Source organism: Mizuhopecten yessoensis, unplaced genomic scaffold (genome assembly GCF_002113885.1).
Source record: "Mizuhopecten yessoensis strain PY_sf001 unplaced genomic scaffold, ASM211388v2 scaffold11167, whole genome shotgun sequence".
Classification (NCBI taxonomy): Eukaryota; Metazoa; Mollusca; class Bivalvia; order Pectinida; family Pectinidae; genus Mizuhopecten; species Mizuhopecten yessoensis.
This window is the reverse complement of record NW_018408913.1, coordinates 817,133-827,349: the sequence shown is the minus strand read 5'-3', so window position 1 is coordinate 827,349 and position 10,217 is coordinate 817,133. Positions and strand designations below refer to the sequence as shown.

At 35.5% G+C, this 10,217-nt stretch overlaps 1 protein-coding gene across 1 annotated transcript in view; it reads left to right on the top strand.

The window, feature by feature from the left end:
• Positions 1 to 7,399, top strand: part of LOC110467255 — a 31,319-nt gene extending 23,920 nt beyond the window's left edge. Inside the window, exons 9-12 of the mRNA XM_021524298.1 lie at positions 491 to 904; positions 3,400 to 3,644; positions 4,791 to 4,877; positions 5,210 to 7,399. Of these exons, the coding sequence (XP_021379973.1) occupies positions 491 to 904; positions 3,400 to 3,644; positions 4,791 to 4,877; positions 5,210 to 5,590 (1,127 nt within the window). The 3' untranslated portion in view covers positions 5,591 to 7,399. The remainder of the gene's footprint in view (positions 1 to 490; positions 905 to 3,399; positions 3,645 to 4,790; positions 4,878 to 5,209) is intronic.
• Positions 7,400 to 10,217: the final 2,818 nt, after the last annotated feature.

The window sequence follows — 10,217 nt, the reverse complement described above, 5'->3', positions numbered from 1 at the left end:
AAAATAATGTCAATAAAAATGATACTGACATATATTAGTATTGCATTAATGTATATCAATTTAATAAATGCTGAAATTGTGTAAAATTAATTCTCTATACACGATATAAAAATTGACATTTTATAATAAAACCATATATACACATAGTAATTGCAGGTAAGAGTTATCGTTCTTGAAAAACTTCACAGTAGTGAAATAGGAAGCCGGTTTCCTGAAGTACAGAAAAATGGACACATGTGACTCATTGATAATTAAAAAACCTGAATTAATGCCTGGATTGCTTTGAAATACTTTAATATTGAGAGAACACACTGTTATTCATCAGTTTAATATTAAACATTAGAATTTGCGGAAATTGTGATACTGTCTCCCTACATTGGATTTTCAACTAGGGATGTACTTCCTGTTTCCGTTTATCGATACACTCCAATGACCTTAAGTTCAGTCACAGAGCAGTATATCATGTACAAATTTCTTTTTTCTCTGTCAGGGATGATGATACACTTTGACAAGTGTGTAACGAAGGCCAATGCTCAAGAAGTTCCCTCTAAAAGTAAGAAAAGTAAGAAAACCAAAAAGCGTGAACGAGAGGAAGACAGTGAGGGAGGGAAGAAAAAGACTGGACGTCAAGAGAAGAAAAAGGAAGAAAAGAATGAAGACCAGTCTGACAGTATAGAATATGACTTACAAAATGACTTTCTTGAAGGAAGCAATTCAAAAGAAGCTGCTTGTGAAGAAAAAAGAAAGAAAACAGATACTCCGGCAGTTGATGAGAAAATCAACAAAGCAGTTGATGAGATACCAAACCAACCTGTTGCTGAGGAAGCCAACCAACCTGAAGATGTGACTGATGCTTGGGATGATGGCCAACAAGAAGCAGAATCAGACGTTTTAGTGGAGGAAGGTCAGTTATATCTCTTATTTTCAAATAATGTTCATTGCACTTTCAGAAGATTGTATTGCTACCTATAAAGGCTTGTTTCTAAAGATTCAATGAATTAAGATTATCTTAATCTCTCATTCTATAGAGCATAGCACTAAACACATTCAACATTAGGACCATTAAAACCTGTCAAGTCACCAAAATCCAGTGTGTCAGTCCTGTATGACCTTGAAATACTGTGTCCTGGGACGTATCTGATAAGTGTTAATTTCTTCCACATTCCTCCTTTATAGCAGTTAGTTGACGGGTCGATCCGGCTGGGTTTTACTGAGGTTTTAGCTCAGATAGTCAGATAGAAGTAAAAGTATGTTTATTATACAAAGTGTACCATGGTAAAAATCTTCAAGTTTCAATAAAATATGGAAAGGCCATGCCAGTCCTGTCATTGATGTAACAACCCACCCAATCAAACATGAGTGCATGTTAATGAAATATTGGCCAGGCATTAAATTGTTTCATATTTTATACTTTTGTCATAATTTGTGGAATTCTTGAGATGCTGACTGCAAATAACAAATGCGATGGATGTCTTACATTCTCAAAATTTACAGAAGTTGATAAAACTGAACAGGTCTGTGATCAAGTCACACCCAATGTCAGAAATTGGTTAAAAATAGTTAATTGGCTCAGTAGCCCTTTTTCTAAAACAGAAATTAAAAAATATATCAGCAAAAGAGTACAAAAAACATTTAAGAGTATATGAAGGCAAATGGTTGTTCCTCCAAATATTTAATAGCTTTGGAATTAAAGTAATGTAACATAAAAAAAGTCGAAATCCTGTAATGTTTTGACATTTTCCACAATGACCTATATTGGTAGTGATTTGACCAGGATTTTTATTAGTCATCACTTGCATTGGCCTTTAAAAAATTGACAAGTCTGATAACTGTATAATATTTGTAACTGCCTCAGACATCACCCTTCACATTTTATTTTCTTAAATAAAATTAATCAAGTGCTTCTTCATTCATTATTTAATTCTTTCAATCATTCAAAGTACCATTTCTTCTATTCATAATTTATTTATTTTCTAATGCTTTCTTGTATTCTCTCTAGGCTAAATGTCTTAAACAGCACTGACATGTTTCTCAAAAGTCAAATACTACAAATAGACTTCAATTTGTCAAACATCCATAAATATGTGCTAATCAAGTACTTTAGTTTGGAGCTACATATATAAAAGGTGAGACTGTACACTCTATAAACGTGTATAAGTCTATCAATGAGTCTAGATTCTGTTGTCAGCTACACGTAGGTACTACTCTACAGGTTTCTGTGGATGAGACTGTACACTCTGTAAACCTGTATAAGTCTATCAATGAGTCTAGATTCTGTTGTCAGCTACATGTAGGTACTACTCTACAGGTTTCTGTGGATGAGACTGTACACTCTGTAAACCTGTATAAGTCTATCAATGAGTCTAGATTCTGTTGTCAGCTACATGTAGGTACTACTCTACAGGTTTCTGTGGATGAGACTGTACACTCTGTAAACCTGTATAAGTCTATCAATGAGTCTAGATTCTGTTGTCAGCTACATGTAGGTACTACTCTACAGGTTTCTGTGGATGAGACTGTACACTCTGTAAACCTGTATAAGTCTATCAATGAGTCTAGATTCTGTTGTCAGCTACATGTAGGTACTACTCTACAGGTTTCTGTGGATGAGACTGTACACTCTGTAAACCTGTATAAGTCTATCAATGAGTCTAGATTCTGTTGTCAGCTACATGTAGGTACTACTCTACAGGTTTCTGTGGATGAGACTGTACACTCTGTAAACCTGTATAAGTCTATCAATGAGTCTAGATTCTGTTGTCAGCTACATGTAGGTACTACTCTACAGGTTTCTGTGGATGAGACTGTACACTTTGTAAACCTGTATAAGTCTATCAATATGTCTAGATTCTGTTGTCAGCTACATGTAGGTACTACTCTACAGGTTTCTGTGAATGAGACTGTACACTGTGTAAACCTGTATAAGTCTATCAATGAGTCGAGATTCTGTTGTCAGCTACATGTAGGTACTACTCTACAGGTTTCTGTGAATGAGACTGTACACTCTATAAACGTGTCTAAATTCTTTTTGTGTGACACGTTAGATACGTTTGTAGATTGTAGCTGACTAAGTCAGCTAGGTACTTTAATAGTGCTGCTCTGATTAATTAATCAATTTAATTGATGATCAGTCTTTTTACATCAGACTGTGGTTAATTGAACATAATTTTCTATGATGAACCATGGTTTGACTACAGCATGAAAACTTTCAACATTACAACGAGTCATTGAGATAGGAGCCAACCTGAAAATCGATACAAATTAGCAACTCTAAGTTGTACTAGTAAGTTATACCTTAAACTGTATTCATACATCATTTCGACCTAAAGTAATGGATAGTTGAAAATATCTAACATATTATTTATTTTGAATTTAATTTGTATTCTCTGTGTTTTACAGAATACACCACTACAAAAATTGATGATGCTGACATAAGTAAATGTACCTTGAAAGAGATTTGTGAGAAAAAGTCAGCAGTGGCCGTTCGTTGCTATGGAGACAAGTTGGGGGAGGAAGGCGGCAGCATTTCCCACATCATGTGTGTGGACAGGAAGGACTGCTTCCTGTTTCCTGTGAAGGAGAATCCAACTTTGATGACAGAGGGCACATTACAAGATTTTCTCACTTCTAAGGCCTTCCCTAAGGTAGTAATCTGTGACAGCCTTGTGACTGTCTTAAAACAGATAAGGAAATCTTGGAACAAAATAATGCAGAATAAGTAAACGATGTGATCATCATTAGGTCATTATCATTTACCAAGATTTCTCTTTGATCCAGTAATAGGTTTTGTCTGTATATATACTACTTATTTTCCCACATCTTACTACTGGACAGGTGCAGTTCAGTTCAGTTCTTTATTTGCTCAAGTTTTACAACTTATGGTAATTGGTAAACATCAGAATTTAAATGAACCATAAAATTCTATTGTCAAATTGTCCAGAAAGTGGAAAATTATCTAAATCACTTTTAGCTCACCTGCCTGTCGTCGTCCGTCAACTTCTTTTAAGAACGGACAGGCCTAGAGCTATGATATTTGGCTGAAATCTTCGTTGGTAGGAGCCTGACAAAGTTTGAGAATAAAAATTACCTTGACCTACTTTCAAGGTCACAGGGGTCAAACATGTTAAACACTTCAAATGACTTCTTCTGAAGAACTGAAAGGTATAAAATCTTCATATTTGGCTGGTAGCTTCCTGGGATAAAGCCAGACTAAGTATGAGAATAAAAATTACCTTGATATACTTTCAAGGTCTCAGCTGTCAAATATGTGAACTGCTTCAAACGATTTCTGAAGAACTGAAAGGTACAGAATCTTCATATTTGGCTGGTGGCTTCCTTGGAAAGAGCCAGAAAAAGCTTGAGAACTAAAATGACTGACCAACTTTCATGGTCGCAGGGGTCAAATACTTCAAATGACTTCTTCTGAAGAACTGAAAGTTATAGAATCCTTATACATGTATTTGGCTGGTGGTTTCCTGGGATAGAGCCCAGCAAAGTTTGAGAATGGAAATGACCTTGACCTTACTTTCAAGGTCTCAGGGATCAAATGTGTCAAACACTTCAAATGACTTCCTTTTGAAGAACTGAAAGTATAGAATCTTCCTCTGCTGGTTGCTTGTATCCTATTGTATCCTATTGTCAAATGGATGTTAAACCACTCTAACAAACAAACATTCGGATTGCGTTACAGTTTGTGTTTCTTTACAAAGTGTATGTATAGTCAGCTTAACACTGAAGCTGGGTCTGTTGTGTAAGACGGTAACTTAGTAAGATGGTGCATGTACTTTCAGGTCTTCCATGGTTGTGGCAAGGTGTCTAAAACCCTGTTTGACGAGTTTGAAGTTCTTCTTGATGGCACAAATATCTACGATACAAAGGTTTGTACTGTTGTTAAATGTGGAACAGCTGGTCCACATTTATGTATAAATATATATAAACATAAAACTGTATTTTGATTTCCATTTTAAGGATCACAAACATTTTGGTAATAAAACAATCTTAATACATAATTGTCTGAGATGGTAGATTTACTTACTGTTATAGTATACTTTTGCATTACTTCCTATAAAGTATTTTGACATTTTAAAGTTATTTCAGCGAAATCATTTGATATTCTTTTCTTTTTAGAAATTCTGAAACTTTTGGAAACCTTGTCATTGTGAATATATTATTTTAGATAATAACGTTGTTGTTTACTCTGTATATGCAGGTTGTTTATACAAGGATGAAGGATGGAGGTGAGGGAAATATGGGAGACTTTGAGAAGATTAAGTTCTGCCCTGATAATTGGCCTGAAGACCAAGTATCTGACCTTCTTTTGGAAAATGATCCAGAGGAGCGGGATAGATGCGTTACCATCCTCAAGGCCTATGAAATAATGATTAATGTTGAAGGTATGGATAGAAAATACAAAAAGGACATCTTTGAGGAAGCCAATGGTATAATTGGCCAAGATGTAATTAAGGAGTTTAAGAAAAACAAGGCTAAACAAGCAAAATCTCAAAGTGAGCCATCATCTCAGAAAGCACCGTCTCAGAAAGGACCGTCTCAGAAAGCAAAGCAAGGAGGGAAGAAGAAAAACAAAAAATAATGAGGCTGATTGTCCTTGTTGGATAAATTATGACCATAGTTTTCAGTCTTCAATACTGCAAAACTGCACAAACATGACAAGTGTATGTGCAAACCCTTTTAGCAACATCAGAGTTGGTAAAAGTTTATACTCAGATTAGCTACACAGTAAAATTGTAATTCATTCTAGATCCATACGAACATTTTGTATTATGACTGTTTTACAAAGCTGGGAACTTGCAATGTTATATTACCAACCATTGATGCTGTCCAGTTCTGTTCTCCTGAAAACCAGGATCATAAAACAATCTTAAGGTTAAGTCCAAATCTCAAATGACGTTAAAAATAACTTTTTCTTTTAGAAATCAACCAACGTTTTGTGAAATATTCTATTTTATAGTGTATACACAAAAGCTAAATCATAAATTACTTTGTAACTGAAAAGTAAAACAACATGGACTTATGTCTACTTATTCACAATTCGTGCCCAGGAGTCATAAACATATATACATGTATTAATTTTGTTGGTGTGTTATATTTTCATTATTAATTACATCCAAGGTTGCAACTGTCAATGCAAGACTTAACAAAAAGTTAGAGTTGGACATGTTTGCAACTTTTTAAATGATTTATGTCAATTGTATATACATTTTGTACATACATGAAGTTATAATATAACTTGGTTTTAATGTTTAACTATAAAAAGTGAATTGAAGACATAATTAGTTGATTCATTGTATAGATAGCCCTTTTGATTTGAACTTTGTAATATTTTAGTGTTTTCTCTATTTAAGCATTTTGTGATCGTATGTGGTTAATGATTTTGCACAAACTTTGCTGAGTGGTGTGAAAAGATATATAATTTAACATTTCCACAGTAACATAGACTCCTTTAGAATGTTAACATTGTCTTGTGGATCATATCCAAGTTGTCTCAAGAGAGCTTTATGTTAAATGTAGTGTTCATTTGAAGAAAGGTAGTGTGAAATATTCATAGTTTTTATCAAATGACGTTTCAAACATGTTTGCCGTTTTGGTGTTATTTCTGTCATTTAAAAAATATTGCATGATGGATTTTCAATTCATGTACTTGTTTGCAACAAAGATGCTTACATGTACAAATTATGTACAAAAGTATACATCTCCAGAATGAATCCTAATCAACATTTGGTTATACATGTTCACATTTTTTATTGACAAATAAGGCTTGCTGGATAAGATGAATTTATTGGTGTGTGTATGCAGGGTGGGGGAGAGGGAGGGGGAAATCAATTACTAAATGTGTGATTAATAGCTAAAATTTTACTCTAGTGATAGTTTGCTTTTAATTAAGACATTAATTTCATAATATTTTAGGTATTATGTGATAACATTATATCATACACTGATTATAATTTATTTCAATTCCTCTATATCTGTTTTAGGCTTTGATTTTGATGGTTTTCTGCGTTTTACCAAGGTTTAATTTTGATTTTGACTGAATTATCTAACATGTGTATTGTATTCTGCCATACGGCTTTCTTTTATCAAGATATTCAAAACAAGAGATGACCAGACAACATCAAATGGGGAGTCTCGGCTTTCTGATGATGGCCCAACTAGTGGGCTGAAACATGTAAACTGGATTAAATTTGCCGAGACTCCCCATTTAATGTCTGGTCATCTCTTCTTTTGAATTTCAATTACTCTCATGGCCAGACTAGTGAATTCCATTTAGGAATATGTCAACTGGGGTTTGCAGAACTTCACAGAACATCCACTAGCAGACATTTGATCTCACTTTCCTTTGTATTTTATCAAGATAGTTACTGGTAGCGCCATTCAGTCAGCGTAAAGAGCATACGGTTCTATTCTATAAAAGCCTTATACTGTTCTGCCATATTTTTCGGGAAAGCAAATCCTTTCGTGATTGGTTCCTCATTATATCGAGTGAGACTTACAAAAGAATTTTTAAGGGGGGGAAATGCCTGATATTCAGCAAATTTTACAAAGGGCAGTACAACCAGGTTATTGTGCATATCTGAACTGTGTACTTAAGCTATAATTAGTTTGTCAAAGTTTATTACTACACATGATACTTTTTGACTTTATTTAAGCAATGAATGTTTTAGCAAATGTTAAGTTCCTATAATACACATTGCTATTGATGAAAAACATAATAAAGCCCATTTTATGTAAGTTTGTCAGAAATTGAAATGTGTTATAGGACCTTAACAGTATTTGCTAAAATATTCATTATTTATATTTATATAGAGTAGTTACGCTTTATTTAGTTATTTAAAACAGTTCTTTGAACAGCAAATTAAGTCTTGACAACAATAAAATTGATGACGTCACAATAGAGATTGTTATAGTCTAACAACAACATTTGCCTTCTGAATGCATTGCAGTTATAGTCTCACAACAACATTTGCCTTCTGAATGCATTGCAGTTAAAGTCTTGACATTTGCCTGCAGAGCAAATGTAAATATGTTTCAATACAAACGTTACTAGATAGCTCTGTCGCACAATACCAACTCATACCGGATTGACATCTCTGAAATGCTGAATTCCAGATTATTCATTCCATTATTTGTCATAGACGTTTTTTATGCATATTTAACTGATGGTTGATTACAGAGATATAATATGAATAAAGGTCTCTGCTGATTTCTGTTTGAGCCAATATCTATCATGATAAAAATTAAATATGAATTCTACATTTAGGTAATGCTTTTAATGTAATAAAAAAATAAAGATTAATTGGACTGTCTGCTTTTTTTGTTTTTCATTCAACTGATACCTGTTGTAAACATGCAAATCAGCTGGACGGACATGTAATAGGAATCTGAAGGGAAACTCATTAGTCTCCTCATATGATTATGAATCCCCAAAAAAGGATGAAGAAACTACTGACACACCTCAACCCACAAAAACGACTTGCATATGTCGGGATAACTGTATAGGAAAAGCTCCTACTTGGGCTTAAGCAGCTTTCTTAATCAAACACGAGGCTGTGCCGAGTGTTTGGCAACTTAAGAATCTCAACCGAGGGTTGAGATTCCCCTTTCTCACCCACAAGGGGGTGCAATTGAATTATTCTTTTTCTCTTACCCTGTTCTCCCATTGTGTATCATATACATAATGTGATGATAATGTTACATGCTGAATTCAGGGTTGAGGCGACGTTGATGGATTGTTGACGTGATGTCATTATATTGTTGACGTGATGTCATATCATTGTTATGAATAGGGGAATCCCCCCGTCGCAACCCTAGGGTGAGACAAGGAATTCTCTTACCCTGGACAGGGATATCCACCATTTTACCGGTATGGCATTTTCTTATCTCACCCTAGGGTTGAGACAAGCTACACGTGTTCTTTGCACATTCTCAACAATTGTATGACGTCATAGCAACAATACAATGACGTCACGTCGACAATTCAGCTGCATAACATCAACATTGTCTTGCATTGATGTAACCTCTATATAAAATACAAGGGTAAACAGGGTAAGAGAAAAATAAACAGCAAGCCTCGTGTTTGACAACTTAAGAATCCTACCCCTCGGGATGAGATTACCCTGTCTCATCTCCAAGGGGGTGAAAGATTATATTATTCTCTTAACCTGGACAGGTGTATCCACACTTTTACCGGTTTGAGATTTCCTTTTCTCCTACCCTGGACAGTTGTATTCACAATTTTACCAGTGTGAGATATCCTTGTCTCTTACCCTGGACAGTTGTATCCACACTTACCAGTGCGAGATATCCTTGTCCTTGTCTCACCCACCCCCTCGAGTTGAGATTCACCTATCTCACCCCAAGGGGATAAGATATTATATTAATCTCTTCCCTAGCAACAACGGGATCACCCTGTGAAGTATGTGAGAAAATTCTTTATTGAGCAACTGTAGAACAGAAGAAAATGGGCAATGGACGTAAGATTAAGAGTTCAAAGAGTTCTTCGTAAATGACGCTTGGACAGAAAAAAATGTAAGTATTACATTGCATCCTCATTGTAAACAAGAGGCCCAGAGGACCTGTATTGCTCACCTGGATACCAAAGCAATGATGGCAAAATATTCTCCGAATGAGATCAAGGGAATATGCCAGACCCCAAGGCCAATCCTTGTAGCATATCTGTATTAGATTCTTCATGCCCAGCAATTTTATGTATGGTTATGGGGTGGGGATCTCAACTGTTTCCAAGCTTTGACTCAGAAACTAGGTCCCTAGGGTTGTGGCCAGACCCCAGGATCAATTCTAATATCGTGACTGCATTTGTCTCTTTTTGCCCAGCATTTGTATATATAGTTTTGGGGTGGGGATCTCAACCATTTCAAAGTTATGACCCAGGGGTTAAGTCTGCAAGGGTGGGGCAGACCCTGGGGTCAATTCTAATATCATGACTGCATTCGTCTTTTTATGCCCAACAATTGTATATATAGTTTTGGGGTGGGGATCTAAACCATTTCGAAGTTATGACCCAGGGGTTAAGTCTCCAAGGGTGGGGCAGTCCCCAAGGCCATCCTGGAAGCATATGTGCAATCATCTCTTTATACTCAGCAATTGTATATACCGTTATAGGGTGGGGCTCTCAACTGTTTCCAAGCTGTGACTAACAAACTAGGTCCCTAGGGGTTCGGTCAGACCCCAGGGTCTATTCT